Raw genomic sequence first — 19,605 nt, 5'->3', positions numbered from 1 at the left:
TATATATATATATATATATATATATATATATATATATATATATATATTTTAAACAAACTCCTTTGCATCTATACGAATACTTACCTTTTATTTCTTATAATTAGTTGTAGGTAGTACGTATTCACTAAAAGGTGATTATAATAACGACTGTAATTAAAATAAAGAATGTAAGTACAAATTTCATTTTTCTAAGTCATAACTTTTGTTACAGTTCGTGAATACTAACGACAATTGAAAGTTTCTACGATTATTATAATTGTTTAATTACCTTCTTAGTGATATGATCTTCCCACGACACTCTTGTGCATAATGCGGGGGTAGCTGAAGTCTCCAGGTGGAACTCCAGTCACAATCCCAAATCTTTGCGAGCGCCTAGCCTCCTTGATGGCGGAAGAAGGTAAAAAAATGTTCACCATGAATAAAGATGACTCGCCTACAGCCTGAGAACAAGTGGTATATATTTGTCGTTCTCTTATAGACTAGCGTTAATTTCATAAATACAAACCGACTTTCCAATGAAATGTAATATAGTCTAGGCAATCCTAGTAACGAAACTTTTAGTTGTATTAATACTGTGTCACGGCTCGATTCAAAAGTTAAATGTTTATCCAGAGATATGTATAGCAAAAGCTATGGAATCTCCTTTTTCTTTTTATCTTCCCCTCATTTATAACCTTTATGAATTCGTCATTACGTAGCAAATGTCCAAACATTCCCCCTTATGATTTATTTTGCTTTAAACAGATTTCTCTTTTCGCTAACCCTTTTCAAAACGTTTTAATTTGTTATTTTCTCGGTCCACGCTATTTTCACCTATAAACAATAGAATATTTTCCATTATTGTATATCAACTACTTTGAACTTTTTTTAAGAATGATTGTCTCGTCCCAGAATCGTGAACTAGGCCTTGCTTGCATATTTTACAAGATACTATCTACTAATATTTACTAAAGGCGAGTCACCGTAGGATAAGCGGTAAAAACTGTTTTGCTATGCAATGGTTTAGGTATTTTACTATTAAATATCGGCCTTATAAAAATATACGATACACCTAAGGATATTAATAATAAAAAAAATGTTTATTGAATAACTTATTATACAAATGAATAACTAAAGACTAATTATGCGAATAAATGTTAAATATAACACATACCTGAACTAGGAGAATCCTGTATTTCAGGTAAAATTATCTAAAGAATATGCTAATTCGATACACGATAAGATGTATTTTACTCGATCATATAAAATCTCGAAAACAGGATAAAATATGAGTCTAAAACGAATAATTATTTTAAGAATAAAACATGTATCTTTGCGCAAAAGTTTTCTCTTTAAATACTACAGACAATCATCAAAATTTTGGTTTTCAGTTGAAGTCCAATAGTTGTTCAATTCTCATTTATCCCAAGACTTGAAAATTACCCAGCGGTTTAACAACACGCCGCGCTGCCCGCTGCCCCGTCAGTCAGTCGCCGTCGGGCGCTTGCCAACGTCGGATCTGTATCAAATTTTCTCCGCCTGCTCTTATTTTATTCATATTAATTTTAAGCGCGCAAATAGCAGCAAGCGCGGGGAGGCCTATGCCATACGTCACCTCCTAAAATCTAGGCTCGCGTTCAAGTCTAGAAACAGAACTGAGTCGCCTATCTCGCATGCGCAGCTCTGGGTACCACTTCTTTATTGCTAGCAACGTCAAACGTTGTGTACCAGTTATCATTTCGCCCTGTTTGTAACTTCAACAACTGTTATATTGCTTTTTTCTTCATATAAAATAACTACTGTATCGTTCGAAATAATAATATTTTCCATTTTATTTATGCTTATACATAGGTAGACTAGCTACAACATAATATTATATTTATTCAAAAGCTTAGATGGAAATAACGTATTAAAATGTTGATGTAGGAATATCCATTTCATTGTTAAATTTCATTTATATAATACTAAAAACTACTAATATACCTACAATTGGGAATATGAGTATTTGTTGTAAAAAGAAAATATACATTACAGCGTCATTTTAAAAAACAATTTTACAAAGAACACACGCTTTTTTTGCTATACCATTACATTCCAAGGTTTTCCGCTTTGTTTGATTGTTGGCTTCACCTGAAACAAATACAAGTGTAAATGGAAAATTAAAATAATGTTCATTTTATTATTATTATTATTATTAACTGTCTCCGTGGCCGAAAGGTTACCATGCCCGACTGCCACGCAGAGGTCCCAGGTTCGATTCCCAGGCTGGGAGAAATATTTGTGTGGCCTACGTTTATTTCTCTTGTGAGTTTGAGTGTAATTTGTGATTGCGAATATGTATGTCCATGGCACCCGGGACACAGGGTTTCCCTAGTGCGGGACTATGTTGAGTGTGCGTGTTATTATTAACCCCAACCCCAACACTCTTTCGTTAGACGGGGCATGATACAAAACAATTACATCCATAAAAGTTTTGATTTAAACGCTTAAGAGTTTATATATATATACATATAAGTATATAAGATATATATATAAGAGTTTAATATTAAATTAAAAGTTACTAATTATATATATATATATAATTAGTAACTTTTAATAACGTGTTGTGATGAATTGTATTACAAATCGTATTCTGAACCTCAGCCTTCAAAATGAATTCGTTAAAAGATTAAATTTGTTTATCCAAGAAAATGGAGCTCATTTCGAGCAACTAATTAGTTAGATTACCTTTTTTTCGTTTTATTAAAATACGTTAAGGTTGCATGGTTTTTTTTTTTCATTTAATTAACCAATTTTGTGAGAGAGATTTTATTCTTATAATTAACCCTATCGATCGATGCAATAAAAGTGCAGGGTGCATTTTTTCAGATTAAAGCGGGTTCAATTCCCGCGTGTTGCTAGAAATTTTCGAAAATCTATGAATGCAGTTTTATTTATTTTAAAGAATATAGGAATGTTTCCTTTAAGTAAAAATTTCTATCTCTAAATTAAATTTAATTAAATTTCTATTTCTATTTCTTTCTATTTCTGTTTCCCTCTAGGTGGCATTACAAATTTCCACCCTGTATAATACGTCGACATTGACCTACTACATCTATATATAAATTCTAAGATTTCATAACGGGTACACTGGTTAAATAATATACATACCAACCTAATTGTTAATGTAAGTATGTTACGCATTGTATACATATTATTCATAATATGGATACAGTTAATAATGGATTATATGTATATTTATGTTGTCTGTAAATTATTTGTGTTATACTTATCTACAAACTTTGATCCTATCTGTTTTTATTTGTCATGGTATGTTACCCCTGTTAATTAGTCTGAACCCAGCTCTCCGGTTGAGTGGCAGGGAATGCCTACGCATTAAGTCATTCATCATTATCACTATATGTCAGTCTATTACGTAATACGGATGATGATACAGGTTACGAGTACCCTTGTTATGTTCGAAGAATTTTCCACATAATATATGTATAGTAATGTAAGGTATGTAACAACGTATATCGCCAGGTAATGCGATTTACACGGAAAATCCAAATTTTAAGGGTGTATTTCCACCAGCGAGGCGACACGATTTTTAAAACTTGTGTGGCAAACTATCAATTCTCTCCTAGCGCGTCTTCGGTTAAATATTAAATATTTAAAAAAATGTACATTGTGGTTTTCAAAAATAAGTAGTCACGACACTATTTTAAAAACAGGTATACTTTTATTTCAAAGAAAAATAAACAAACTACAGTAAAAAAAAATATAGTCCTGGTGTCATACATGCATCCATATCATTTTCGTAAATATTTATACAAAGCATTAAAATGTACACGGTTAGGATTGTGATTTTATCATAATTATGTAACCACTTTTAAAACATTGCAGCGTTTTCAAAAATATATATACGCAATATAGTTGTAATACAATGGAAACATATCAGCGCCAGTTGTAAACTTTTTTATGTGTATTTTGCTAGTTCTAAATATTTGCACTGGGATAAAAGATAATAAAAAAAGTTATTTTCGAAAAAGTTCTTTTTATTTTTATTTATTATTTATTTATTTTATCTTAGAGGGTAGAAACAGCTTATATTACAACATGATTATTTCTTATTACAGTATCTTCATCTGATTCTTCTTCCGTTAACATATTTAATAATAAGAATTTGCGGGACATGGTACTTTAGCCGCGTGTTTATCGCTAGACGAATTGAACAGCACTGTGTCTTCCCTATCCATAACCATAACGCGAGCTCGTGATGACAATTTTTGGTGGAAATAGGTCGGCGAGATTTCAATTCTCGCATCGCCTCGTCTCGTCTCTTCTCGCCGGTGGAAAAGCACTTTGACACCAGCCTTTCGCAATCATCACGAGAGACGAAACACATATTTAATACTTTTTTTTTAATATGTTAAATTTATTTTTGTTACTTCGTACTTATTATTTATTACATGGAATTTATTACCTAATTGTAAGTAAATAAGATCATAAAAACATAATTTTAACTGTTTGCGACGTGGATAATCATGTGCCGGTTTTTTACACTTCTGCGCCCCCATTTTGACACATCGACTTGGCAGCACTAACAACCAGCGTCTGACTCACTTCTGGATTTTGTTTTAATTTACAGTAAGTATCTCCTTATGTAAAACTGCCTTAGATGCAACAAATACTTATGCATTTAATTTATTTTATATTTTGTGAGTATAATAATAATAATGAATAATATTTATAAAATTCATAGTGCATAGTGATGCACCTCGTACATTAAAGTTGCACTTTGTTTGTCTTAATAGTTGCTGAGCTACAAAATTAATAAGAGTTGTATTTTTTCTTACCTGTCTAGTAATGTCATCTTCACAGGCCATTCTAATACGAGCACATGTTGCAGGTACTTCCAACGTAAAGTCAGGCATCACACCTGCGTCATTGCGAGCTGACTTTATTGCTTCTTTAATTGCGAAAAATATTGACGCAGCTAGGAACAATGGTGGCTCCCCGACAGCCTACAAATTGATAAACATTTTTCTAAATCTTTAAAATGCTTACTGAGAAAGTGAATAAACCGACTGAGGTCGGCCTTACCTTGGAAGAAGATACAGCTCTAGGATTAGGAGCTCCTTTCAATAACGAAACGTTAAAAATCTTTGGTACGTCAGAAAATCCAGGAATTTTGTAAGTCCCTGGTCCACGAGACAAAAGTTCGCCACTTGGCGAAAATACTATTTCTTCTAACGTATAAAATCCATAACCTTGAGTGAATGCCCCTTCTATTTGACCAATATCAATAGCTGGGTTTAAACTTTCACCTACATCCATCACGATATCCGTTCTTAACACTTGATGATCTCCTGTTAGACAATCTACAATAACTTCAGAGCACGCACACCCATATGTGAAATATTCATACAAATTCCCAGAATTTGTTCCACGATTGTGTTCAATTTTATGTCTTGATATGCTGCTAAAACCCAATGTTCCCATTTGCCATTTGGATTTTTTGCTTTGTAAGGTTGTAATCTTTCTTTCACGGTATTACAAGCGTTGATAACAGCCATACCATACAAATCGGAGCTTATACTGCCGGCGGTAGGCGAGCTATTTGGTACTTTATCTGTAGCCATTTCACTAATATAAATTAGGGAAACATCGATGTTTAAAGCCTTTGACGCTACTTGTATCATTTTAGTAAACAGACCTTGACCCATCTCTATACCTCCAATGAATAAAAGAACTGATCCATCGTTGTAAAGTAACAGCAGTGCACCTCCTTGCTTAAGAAGATCATTTTGAAAGGAGACACCGTATTTTGTCGGTACCATGGCAATTCCTTTCTTCTTCCACCTGTTATACCTGCAAATTAAAATTTTTAAAAGAAAATTACGGAATATTCCATATTATTAGGTTTTTATTCTTAAGGAATTCTTATAACCCACTACCTGTTAAACTCTTCCACTTCGTCCTTTCTTCTGTAATAGTCAGAAGTTTCAATACATTCATACCAACATCTCAATAAAGTACAATACTTAAGTTGCTGATTAAAATGTGTCAATTTTCCCTCATCGTAAAGATTCAACTGAGCTATTTCTTCATAATTTTTACCCAGAGTCGATGCGATGTCTCTGATCATACACTCTGCCGCTAACATTGCTTTAGGTGCACCAAAACCTCTAAATGCGGTGTTCGAAGGCATGTTTGTTTTGCAAACGTATCCGTTTATCTCTACATTTGGTATAAAGTAACAGTTATCAACGTGCATTATAGCACGCTCCATCATCTGAAAAACAATAAGGATACGTGTAAATTGCACCTGCAAGTTTCACCTCTTAGTTTAGTAGTAGATTAGTACCTTAATATACGTATATTTGGTAACCTACCGAACATGATATATCCATGTGATTTCCAGCATTAGCATAAATGTCGAATGTAGCTCCTGCTATCTTTCCATCGTCGTTGAACGCTACTTTGTATTTAATGAGGCAAGGATGTCTATAACCTGTTACTTGCATATCTTCCTCCCTTTCTAAAACAGCTCGTATAGGCTTCTTCAGTTTATAAGCTGCCACCGCAACAGGCACTGCCAAAACAGCGGCTCTGGTTTCCTTGCCCCCAAACCCTCCCCCGATTCTCTTAACTTTAGATACAACTTTGTGGTTCGGTATGTGGAGAGCTTTTGAGGCTATACGCTAAAACAAGCATAAGAATTCGTAAATAACTCCATGTAGTTATCCTTCCTTTTGACATCATCAATCGAAATTCTAAAATATTTTTTTACTTACGGCATTGTCGGCTGGGTTTTGTGTTGTACTGATTATTTCCAATTCATCTTCTTTTCTGATTGCAAATGCAGATATAGTTTCTAAATAAAAATGCTCCTGTGCTCCACTTCTCATAATGCCCTCTTTATTACATTTGGGATGTCTAAATACTTCTTTAACATTACCCTTTTTTAGCGTTCTAGGATAACCATCAAAGAAACATTTGTGAGCAATCGCATCTTCTAAACTAATAATTACAGGTTTAAGTTTTTCATAAGTCACCGATACTAAATCTTTGGCTTTCCTAGCTATGCCTTCAGTAGTAGCAACGACAGCTCCAATAACACAATTACGGCTAGTAACTATGTGCCTTGAAAATATTTCTTCATCTTTGAATATTGGACCCATTTTATTTCCTTCTTCGTCTAAGTCTTTAGCTGATAGAAATGCTACTACTCCAGGTACAGCTAAAGCTTCACTAGCATCAATATTTGTTATATTTGCATGTGCTTCGGTACTAAATACTAATGTGAGAAACAACTCTCCATTAACTTGCTGTATATCGTCACAATAAATAGCTTCACCTGTTGCATGCTTCAGCGCGGATGCATGGGGTATAGGTTGGCCAACAGAATCAGAAGCATTCCTATTATTGTTTTGTATTTCAAAATACTGGGAACCCATAGGTTCCATTGTGGGTAAGTAATCAACGGCGCTTATTTCCTTATCCATTCCATTGTGATAATTTACTTTGTGGTATATAGTCTGTAATACATAAACGAAAAACTTGTAGAAGAGACTCAAACACAATGATTTGCGATAATCAACCATACCACCAGGTGCAGATGCATCAAGTTCCAATTCTCGAGTCAAAGCATCGAATACAAAATGAAGAGTTTGTTCACTCCAGTGTATACTTTTTAGGGAATATGATGTATTCTTTGCAAAAATAGTTGTTGGTCCCATACCACCGAAACACAGCCTTGCGTCTTTTATCAAAGTATTATCTTCGAGCGTTACATTGAAAGCTGCGGTAACAATCGATATATCATCGTCTCTTCTTCTTGCTTGTTTGTAAGCTTTGACAAATTATCTATCTTTTGTAACAGGAATTTCCACCGATATAACAACTTCGTCATTTTTTATTGCTGTTTTACTGTAGCCTTCAAAGAAATCTTCGTCAATTGTTATATTTCTGTGGCCTTTTTGTATACTGTAAACATTAAGAATTGCAGAACAACTCATCAATATGGGATTCAGATCTGATATTGGACTTGCTGTCACTATATTGCCAACTAGAGTAGCTACGTTGCGCACCTGACTGCCAGCAAACCAATCAAGCATTTCCGTGATAGCTACAAACGTCTTTCCCTTTGCTATATTCTTTGCAATTTTAATTTTCAATATGTCATGTAAATCGCTTAAATTAATATTTGCACCAATTACAATTCCTCCATTTGTAAATTTACAAACGCTCATTTCTTTAATCAATTGTGGATGTAGTAAAATCGGATAAACCCTTTTCTTAAATTTCATTTCCACTCCTATTTCAGTATTACCAGTTACTATCTTACTCTCTGGAAAATTACTTTTAATTACAAGTAAATCATTTAAGGTTTTTGGCCTAATCCATACTACATTTTCACCTTTATAAAAGGTAAATGAGTCACTATAATTATCAATCAACTTTAATTCTGGCGGGAATATGGACTCAACACAGAATCATACGGCTAAAATGCTGACGTCTTAAACAGTGTTTGTTCCTTACATTCACCCTTTTTATTGCGACAACAAGCTTTTCCCATTGCACAGGTGTTTGTATTGTCATTTGTATAAGATCTTACCCATCCTTCCTTAAAAGTTTTGAATCCTTCAATGATTGGTCTATAACCAGTACACCTACAGAGATTCCCTTGTAGTTGATGTTTCTATATCTTTATATTCTACCTTTTGCTTATTTCTAAGTAGAGTGTACATGGACATGACGATACCGGGAGTGCAGAATCCACATTGAGACCCATGAGATTTAGCAATGCGTTCCTGCACCGGGTGTAATCGATCTTGTGTGGATCCAATCCCTTCGACTGTTGTAATTGCTAGACCGTGCATAGCACACACTGGGGTCAAAATGCGTTTACAGCTATGTGCCTGAAGGTAGAGAGTCAATAAAATCCTAAATCATGTAAAAGAATTGGAAAAACCTTAACAACCCGTAATAAAGTCCCTATCAATAACCGCGAGAAATTTAAAACCCGGGAAAGAAAACTTAGGAATCACCAAGGACGAGCTGGGAAGTATTACTTATTTTTAATGTCGGAAGGTAGTTTATCTTTTGCATTAATCTCCATTCAATGGCTTATATTGCGTTAAAAGCAGTGACATTAACAAGATTTAGACTGAAAAAATATGCAAAATAGGTACTCACTAGAAATCTACGCAATTATTTTTATGCAGATGTTTAAAAAAATATTCTATTTATTAATATTAAACATTTGTGTAGCCACCATATTAAAAACTAAACATACTACTTTTCTAAAAGGATACTTGATTCGGTTTTCATTTCTTACGTACTGGGAGACCATAACAGTGCAAACACCGCATCCCTCTCCCGTATTTGGTGCCAGTCAGTTGAAGTTTGCGACGAAGATACCACAGTAATGTCCACTCTGGATCAGGAGACAGTTCTACAACCTGGATTGAAATTTATTTTTTGCTTTATTACGTTTATTTATTTTTTTGTTTCATTTTCATTTTACTAGAGCATACCGGGTAACTATTATATTACGCCACTGACGTAAATCGGAATTCTATATGTAAAATGTATTTTTCCTAAATACAGACTAATTGAGTTCTTTCAGACACGGTAACAGCTATTTTAGTATAAAACTTGCACAAGATGTTGTACATCTTATGAAACTTTAGGCAAGAGAATTTGGTAGGTCAATGAAGACAAACTAATATTTTTAACGGTCACAAATAGAGCATATTGGAAATCCGGAATTATCTCGCTTATACATAGCACAATAAGAGCTTTATAGTAGGGCAAGTCCCGCGTTTCGGCGCGTAAATGCTACACTTATCTCGAAGCGTAGGGTTGTTACCACAGACAGTGTCTTTAATTTACAATTATTTATTACATTATTATTTTAGTTGTACCTACAGGTTGTAAATATAATTTGAAAAAATTAAGGTGTTCATCACAGTATTCTCGTGCTACAAATGTTAAATACAAAAGTTATTTCATTGTAGCACGAGAATACTGTGATACTCGCTCTAATAAAATTTTAAGGCGTGTCGCCGGAGGAGAAGCGAGAAAAACTGTTTAACTACATCAAACGGTTTAGGTATTTTACCATTAAATAACGGTTTTATAAAAAATATACGATACACCCAAGACATTTTAGACAATATGTCTAAAGAATGTGCTAATTCGATACACGATATACTTTACTCGATCTTATAAAATCCTGAAAACAGGATAAAATAAAAGATTAAAATGAACCTGCTGAATTTTGATTTTCAACTTACAACCTGTAGTTATTAAATTCAAACTCATCCCAAATGTGCACTTATTTTTTATATAAAAAAAGGACTTCAAAATTGCCCATGCAGCGGTTTAAGGAGACGCCGCGCTGCCCGCAGCCCCGTCAGTTGCAATCGGGCGCCTGTCTTGGCTGTCTTGGCTTGTCGTCGGATTTGTATAAAATTTTCTCCGCCTGTTCTTATTTTATTCATATTAATTCTAAATTTGCAAGCGCAGATTGCGGGGTGCAAAGGGAGGCCTCGTCGCTCCTAAAATCTAGGCTCGCATTCAAATATTCAAATCCTCGCCTGAATACTGTCAAACAAGCAGTGGCGGATTTACCCTAAGGCCCAGTAGGCCCGGGCCTAGGGCTGCCACATTTTAGGGGCGGCCAATCGTGACATAAAATTCACTAATGATAGCAAGAAATAACTCAAAGTACCTAAATATTCCAAAGGTTTACGCACATTATAGAGGGCCGCACTGCACCGCATCGCATAACAATAATCTTCTTATATCACTTTCGTACATTCTATGTATAAATATATATATTACATATCTATAATGTAATATATAATCGCTACACCGCTACGTTTATTACTACCGCGTCTGTCTGTCTGTTTGTCTGATCGGCATAAACTCAAAGACTACTGAAAGGATTTTCATGCGGTTTCCACCAATAGACAGAGTGATTCATGAGGAAGGTTTAAGTGTATAATTTATTTAAGTTTTGTGTAAGTTGGCTGAAATATGACGATAAATGTACAAGATGTCGGAAAAAATCATGGCGGCTGGCAAACAGAGATAATATCAAGTCAATGTTCTAGAAAAATATTAAAATTATTAGAAATTTTAAAGTAGTACATTTCAATCGATTTCGATAAAAGTTGGCAATAAAGTAAATTCATTATGTAGTCTACCAGTACTTATGTAGACTACATGGCCTATGGTCTAGGGTGCCCAAGAATGCAAATCAGCCACTGCAAGCAAGGGTGATAGAATCGTATGTTAGTGTCTCATATTAAATCGCATAAAATTGTTACCTTCTTTCCGTTCAAGAAGAAAACCAAAGTGGTTTCCGCATCCGTTGGAATCAATTTTTCTATACCTTCCATAGTTACTGATCTTTGTCAGTTTCATTACCTACAATAAAATAACCACAACTTATTAATTTATTAATTTATAAATTTATACACCAAATCAACATTTTATAATGTATGTATACCTACTAGTTACAAAAAAACTTCACGTGATTAATGCCGACTAACGGTCGTGAGCGAATGTGATGTGAGTGTCAACTCAATACACATAGGATTGAATAGAAAATAAATTGGCAATACCTTCATACATGCGAAGTATATGTTGGATTCGATGCACACAAATGCGTCAAAGAGTAATAACTACGTACTTACTTATACAGGGTGAAAAAAAATTACTGGCTATGTTTTCCTCTGCGTAAGATCCAGTAACACAACACATTAGTTAGTAACACAACACGAAAATTTCAATTCGTTTGTGGTGAGGGTGCCGACCGAACATCTATCAACCTTCATGAAGGTAGAGTTTTGGCCGAAGGGTGTCATTTATCAGCGATTCCGTGGCCGGTTCCCTGACACCAGATTGCGCCACACGTCGCCGACAAGTGCAATTCATGTAGATTAATTAGAAATAGTGTTTTATTATATGTATGTTATTCCTTAAGGTATAAATTATATGAGTGTTTTTTTTATTAATATGTATGTTAGTCTATAAGGTATGTATTTCTGGATCTTTGTAACCTGAACACAAATAAATAAATAAATAAAAAATTGTGAAATAAAATTTAAAAAATCCGATTGTTTTCCTGTTTTAAAATGTTAACTATTCGCAATAATTTCTAAAGCGTGGGTTCCTCAAAATGGTGAATAAAACTCGAGCGACTGGCGCCTGGTGTTTGGCACGACGAGGCGAGTTCGTAGCTAGTAGTCGTCGGTTGCTATTCCTTGCGAAACACGTGTTCCATTGCGTAACAATGTGTTCTTGAGTATTAAGAGTTATTCTAGTACTTGTCTATGGCTAGTATCACCTGTATGTATAATATTTGATTTTCAATCATATTAACAATGTTAACATCTCTGTCAAAAGCAAAAAATCGATATTTGTTAAAATGAAATTAAAATTTGGCTATTAATTTGTTACAAGACTATTATTTAAAGAAATTATATTAAGGACGTGACTGTTTTTAAGACGCTTTGGATTAACTCAAAATTGCATTTTATTTTGCGAAAATAACACTTGAAATAATATTTAATATTCATTTTGAAGCACTTCACTCATTCATTAAAATGTATGTCAAATTAGTAATTGGTTTGTTTAATGTTACGTTGATTGCATTCAAAGTTACATACTATCGTTGTCAAATTGGGCCTCTTACATTGTGACGACTACAATAAAATTTTGGTAATTATAAATTATATTAGGTACAAAGTTTCATTGCTGAAAAACGGTCACACCTTTTTATATAATAGTAAGTGCTGAAATACAAATATAATTTCAGATTAGAAACTTCTTTAAAAACTATATAAGTTCTTGTTTTTTTTATTTACTGGTTAAGCAGCAATGATCATATCTCAAAAGAAAATTCTCTCCTTACGATCTCGACATATATTATTTACCATTTGTTCGTTATGTAATAAAACTGAAAGAATACCTAATAGATGGATAAAATCATTGTAAAAAGTTTGATCTTTGTTAAAAAAAAACTCTAGTAAATGACGCTTTTGAGACGATGTAGGTAAATATCTACCGTTGAAAGGATGACAAAAGTTAAAAGAATATTTAAAATGTTTAAGAAATACGTAGTATGTTATAAATATTTCTATAGTTCAGAACACATCAAGCTTGACCCTTCCGGCTTTGAACCATACTTATCGCATGCGATACATTAGTAGCCTTACCTACCCTCTAAGGACCAGCACAAACCTACGACAGACGGCGAGGAGAGCATTGAAGAGAATCCTATGCCACTCCGCGCACACTGATAAGGAATAACGCGAGTTAACGCCAGCGCACCGCAGCGTCCACTCCCTCCTATGTGTGTGTTTGCCGCTAGCCCAGCGCATTCAGATTTCAAACAGACTCTGTCTGACGCATAACCAGTGGATTCCATCGTAAGTATATTGACGCCTCCCGCCGCGATATCCTCTAGCGTGCTTTCCAATACTGTAAAGATCTGCGATACTCTGAGGTTGGTTTCAGAACATTGAAATTTATACCTTATTTCAATTAATATAACATAAAATATACATTGATAAATTTAATATCCTCTGCCTTCCCAGCCGCTGGTTAGCGCTGGCCCTTAGTATTCTTAACCCTAGCGCCTAGTAAATGTATCTCAGCGGCTTAGAACAATAAGCATTTGTTGCTGCGTGTTTTGTTATCTATATTACAGGGGTTATCGTCTCGTAACGGTGTCGTAACAAGATATTGAAAGAGCTAAGAAACAGGTGACGGCATCTCATTATGATCGCCACTCTACTGAAATTCTCTACCAAGCCAATTGCAGTATTAAGACGAGTTCCTGGCCTACATAAGTGTATAGAAGTATGTGGTGTATGAATTGAGATCAGAACAGTATATTTGCCTGAATTTCAATACCTATAACATAGAGTGGATTAAAAATTGAAAGCAAGAATTAAGAAACCATAACAAGATATTTATTTTATTGAATTAGTTAATGATATTCATATATTTTTGTGAAAATACTTCACTAGTTTGTTGTTGTTATTGATGCAAAGTTCGAACAAAAAAATTCTGACAATGGAACAAGTTAGCAGACCTTACGAATTTCTCTATCCGCCCGAAAAAAATTATGTGAAATAAATAATACTCGATCAAATCACAAGGCCATGCCAAATATGAAGCTTCATGCGTCTTTTAATTTCATCGAGTATACTTATTTGACAGTATTTTGAGAATGAGAGTAGACCCCCAGTTGCGAAAGTCTCGGCTTCGCGTAAAAGTCTCCGGATCGAAGGAATTGTTCTTTGTGTTTGTTACATCTTTGTATCATAACAAAATTGTTATATTTTTACTTACTATTGCAAAACTTTCTTATAAATACACGTCCGTAGTATACTGCTAGATATACACATAAAAAATATAGAACAATTGATAGTACTGTAGTTCGGGGTTTACAGACTAAGTTATTATGCACTGTGTGTCTTACTTCCTTGAAGAAAAAACTAGAATTCTCAGGGTCGTATTCCAGAACTCTACTCAATTCTCAAGTCAGGACTTGAGTACGATTTAAAGCACTGGTAATACGACCCTAATGGCAAGGACTTGAATATGATTTCAAGCACTGGAAATACGACTCTAATGGCAAGTACTTGAGTATGATTTCTAGTGCTTTAAATGATACTCAAGTCCTGCCTTGAGCATTGAGTAGAGTTCTGGAATACGACCCTCAGTCTTTAACTCAGTAAATGTGCAATGCGCTGCTTTTTTTGCTCAGGTTAGTTTACAGGTGAAGGCATCGACACGAAGGTAACCATTTATAATGCTACAAAACTTTGAGTACCTACATTTATCAAATTTCCTTTTATAAATATTACATTTTTACAAGCATTTGTTATGATTTCTATTCATACTTTACAATTAACTATGAGTAGAACTTCATGAACGTTTTGTATTATATTATAAGTGTCATAAACGGCTACACCTAGCTAAGAGCAGAACATGGCGAAGATCAAAAATGAATGAATGAATGAAATATTCTTTATTGCACATTAAATAATTAAGCATAATGAAATTTTTTTTGTACGTTACGCGATTGCTCCAACATTCGTGGACCGATTTCGATGATTATTTTTTGTTGGAAAGGGGGTAGTACCTCAGTAGTAACCCCATTCAAATTGCAAGAAATTAGACATGTAGCGTACGGACATCCGAGCCGTCAATGTAAATATATATTGAAGTAAAGAGATCCTAAAATTTGTTATAAAAAAATAATCGAACACACAGAAACACGGTTGCGACTTCACAACTATGAACTCGAGGTAAATGGTAACCGACGTTATTGCAATAACAATCTAGATTTCTAGGTGCTTTTTGTTGGAGGCTTTTGCGTGAAATTGGATAGTTTGTTGTAAATAAGCATAAAATGAAGTTTGTGTAACATACTCACCGATTCCTATGAGTAATAAACAAGAGCCGAAGAGTGGGTATTGTTACAATACATAGCAATGAAGTATATAAAAACAATATATATAATATGGTTCATTTTCGTCGGAGCCGAGGTGCTGGTAGTTATTACTCTTTATTCATTCCGCCAGTTCAGCTGAGGAGCCAGCTCTCTGCTGATATGCTGGAGATGGTATGGGGCAAGCACCATATCTTTCTACGTTACTTTTGATTATAGTGACCCTCCCTACCTACCCTTAGGGCATACGAGAAGGACACTATAACCTGTGCGCGCTATAACCTTACAAGTTCAGGTTCTGGCCCCAGATCAGCCAGTGCACAGGGTTGTCACCGACCTCTGTCACTTGACTTCATCCGGTTCTTCGAGAGGCTAGTGCCTCGGGTGAGCCGCCCCGGGTGCACGTACAGTACCCTCCCTATTTTCCAGATAGGTACCGGAGCTGTAGGCACGCTCACTTCCCGTTGCGCATTACACAACTAGCAGTTGCCACCGAGCCGTCGACTCTGAGTCCATTACCAAATATCCTCTTTGGTGGCGGAGCTATAAGGCACGCTCACTTCCCAACACCGAAAAACGACGTCTCTCCAGTTCCCAATAACCTAACCGGAGCTATATCTAGCTTATCCTCTACTAGCTCTCCGGGCTAGTGCCGGAGATGAAGGTCGCAGTGTCCTGCGACAATGTCCGGACATAGCTTCCAACTTAAAGGGCAACTCGCGTGCCCAGCGCGTCTCCTCGCATACAGGCCCTCAACTAGACCGCTACTAAGACGCGCTAGCTGCTCACGAGACAGACGCCCCAAACATATGCAAAACCGGGGCAGACAAATATGTCCGTCATCTGCAGCTAACCACAAACCCCAGCGAGTTCTTACCCAAGTGACCTCCGCCAAAGAGGGCGTCCGTCTCTGGTGGAGGGCTTGGCCCGGGCGCCCGCCGTACCCTGGTCTCGCCGTCGAGCCCGTAGTTTCTCCGGAAAACCCCATCTCTCGGGTCGGTAGATAGGGACGTGGTATTGGGTATAAGTGTATCGGCACATTTAGTAGCAGTAAAGCTCCTTGTGAAAGAGTTCGTCCAGGGTAGTACTACCACCTTACCTATTTCTGCCGCCAAGCAGTAATGTCCGCATCACTGTGTTTCGGTTTTGAAGAGTAAGGGTGCTGGTGAAATTACGGGCACATGGGACTTGTCACGTATGTCTCAGGGTGACGGGCGCAGTGGTAGTGCCCCTGAGATCTTTGCAATTTGGGACTCTGAGTGGCACTGCAGCTGTTATGGACAGGCGTGTAGCTTGCCATCATGCGCACGACGTGTTCGTCCCGTCACTTGATGTTATAAAAAAAAATCCCAAAGTGGGCGGTAACGCCCCCTTGTGGGCGCTGCACGCCTAAAGGGGGGCGGTAAAAGACCCAAAAAAAAATGGGGGCGTTGTGTAGAGTTTTTATTCCAGAACATTACTCAAGCGTAGAATGTGTAATCGGAGTTCACCTGAGTAATGTCAGAGGAAGTGATAGCTTGCATCTTAATTTTAGAACAATGCTTGAGATTCGTTTCAGTTTTACTGTTTCCTAAACGGTATTCAACTGTAAAATCTTGTCTTGAGTGTTGTCAAAATCTGTATTTTCTTGAGTGATGTCCTGGTTGCGCTTGAGTACATAATAATCGGCGGGAAAAAAACAAGATTACGATGAAACCATGAGAGAATTTTGATCTTTATCAAAATATATCAATGATGAATATCATACTCAATTGGTTCAGATGTTGAAAGACCTACAAGATCCGTACGACATGGAAGATATGGTAAAAAAATTAGTTTAACCTATAGCAGATGAGTGAAATCAGACAACTGTGGTTGCCCAATCGCCCCTGAAATACAGATTCTGGTTTGCTTACGTTTGTATGTACTGGATCATTAAAGTTAACGATTCTTTTATGGGGAACTATAGGTATATGATTTTATTACAATATGAATCCGGAGTGTAATGTTAAGATTATCATTTCCTAAGCATAAAACTTACATTCAAAGTAACTTATAAAATGGCATTTTCAAGTGTAATATTTTACCAATGGAATAAATGACTATTTGACTTTGACCAACTAGAATGTTATAATTTAAACTTCTAAGTTAAAATCTATGTAGTTTCAATAATACAAGCTTTGTTTTGTTGATAGGCATATAGATAATAACAACTTTTCTTAAACACTGCATTCGTTTAAAAATTTCCAATAGTATTATCATAGTAATTTAGGAATTATAACGATCATCGCCGCCAGTGTAAGTTTTTCATATCCATTTCGATCAGCGTAATAAATAATTTTCATTTCCAACAGTAAATTTCAACGTAACGTATTTGATTTTGGCAATGTTAAAATTCTTCCTTTAATGAAAGGCAAATAGAACTGAGGCGATACAATCAAGTATTAATAGACAAATACGAATGAATTAACGAATATGGCATAAAACCATCGAGAATCCCAACTGAAACTTGAGTGTAGTTCAGCTGAGTACAGCACTGAGTATTATTCAATAATAAACGAAATGCTTAAGACTTGAATCAATGCTCAAGCAATGCTTCATTGATTGATGATCACGACGATACTTGAGTCACGTTCTGGAATACGACCGACTCAGCTCTCGACTCTCGACTACAACTTGTGAACATCAACTAATATTAATTAAGAGATTGCTCAAACTAACTCGGTTCGATACTTCTCTCTGTGTAGTTCGTATATCTGTCCTGTTTAATTGAATAAATAAAATAAAAATCATGTCCATCGGTCGCTCCGTTTCGAAATGAAAGTAGACACAAACAAACAAACGAAATGGCAACAGGCACAGTTGCGCATTTTAATAGTTATTAGTATTCCTAGATAGGTAATTTTCGCAGGCAATCATGTTTTACCAAGTTTTTGTTAAATAACCCGATTTGTGCATTCCTGTATCAATCGGCTAGTTCATAGAATACTTGTTCTTACTTGTTGAGTACGACTGAGCGTCGAACGTGATAAACGAGTTTAATGCATGTTTGTCTTATTCCTATCGGTGCGTGCTGCGCAATTCTATATAAACAATGTAATATTTATTTTATTTTCATTTGCGGTTTCGCGCGTAATAAAACAATGTCGAAAGTAAAAAAGAAGAGACGGCAATACTGTGCGGAATATATTAAATTCGGATTCATTGAAAATCCCACAAACCCATCGTCGCCTTTGTGCTTCTACGTCTAAAAACATTTTCGAATGAAGCAATGAGACCTTCAACACTGCAAGATCAGTTGAATAAAATGCATCCAGATAAGAAAGACAAGAATGTAGCATATTTTCAAGACCTAGAGAAGAAGCATAATACTCTGCCAAGTGTAGCAAAACTCTTTTCGGCGGCTGCTAAGCAAGGTGACGACGGACTTCGAGTTTCGCACAATATCTGTTTGTTAATTGCTCAAAAAGGCAACCACACAATAGTGAAGAGTTAATTTTGCCAGCAATAAAGGAAGTAATAACTACTGTGCTTCATAAACCGGCCGCAGATATTATCCGAAAAATTCCTTTGAGTAAAAATTCTGTGCAAAGACGAATTGATGATATGGCTGAAAACATTGAATAATCATTATGCAATCATCTGAGGACTAGTCACTACTCAATTCAGCTCGATGAGTCCACTTTACCAACTAATGAAACATTGTTGCTGTCTTATGTTAGGTTTATTAAAGATGAAAAAGTATGTGAAGTTCTTCACATTTCTAGTAAACTATTGTTTGCTAGATTGATTTACATTGCGTTATTCATAAACAACATTTGGTTGCTAGAAATTTAAGCGATCGACTATTTCAATCACTGCAATATGTCATCATCAAAGCAGTCAATAAAATCCGGACATTTTGAACTTGGAAATACCAGACTGGGTGTTGGATCCGTTTTCAAATGTCAACACAGCAATATCACCTCAGCTGGAAGAAGAACTTACAGAATTGAAAACGAACGAGGAAATAAAAATCAAGTTCAAAAATGGCTACCAAGAATTTTGGCTACAAAAACTGATCCCGCAATTGTACCCTGGATTGTGGTCAATCGTTCAACGAGTCTTTATAGCATTCCCATCGTCATATTTGTGTGAACGTGGTTTTAGTGCTGTGACAACGCTGCTTACTAAAAACAGAAATC

At 35.6% G+C, this 19,605-nt stretch overlaps 1 protein-coding gene across 1 annotated transcript; it reads right to left on the bottom strand.

The window, feature by feature from the left end:
- Nucleotides 1-152: 152 nt before the first annotated feature.
- On the bottom strand, nt 153-9,168 carry LOC113226851 (xanthine dehydrogenase-like). The gene is given in 8 exon segments (XM_026459629.1): nt 153-440; nt 2,065-2,109; nt 4,818-4,985; nt 5,065-5,435; nt 5,438-5,832; nt 5,919-6,256; nt 6,357-6,665; nt 6,759-9,168. Coding segments are annotated over 8 exon segments (2,739 nt in total). The 5' UTR covers nt 7,704-9,168; the 3' UTR covers nt 153-272.
- Nucleotides 9,169-19,605: the final 10,437 nt, after the last annotated feature.

The sequence above is a fragment of the Hyposmocoma kahamanoa genome, unplaced genomic scaffold (genome assembly GCF_003589595.1).
Source record: "Hyposmocoma kahamanoa isolate Upper Pololo Valley unplaced genomic scaffold, ASM358959v1 202, whole genome shotgun sequence".
Lineage (NCBI taxonomy): Eukaryota > Metazoa > Arthropoda > Insecta > Lepidoptera > Cosmopterigidae > Hyposmocoma > Hyposmocoma kahamanoa.
The sequence above is the reverse complement of the archived record's forward strand: the minus strand, read 5'-3'. Positions and strand labels throughout refer to the sequence as shown.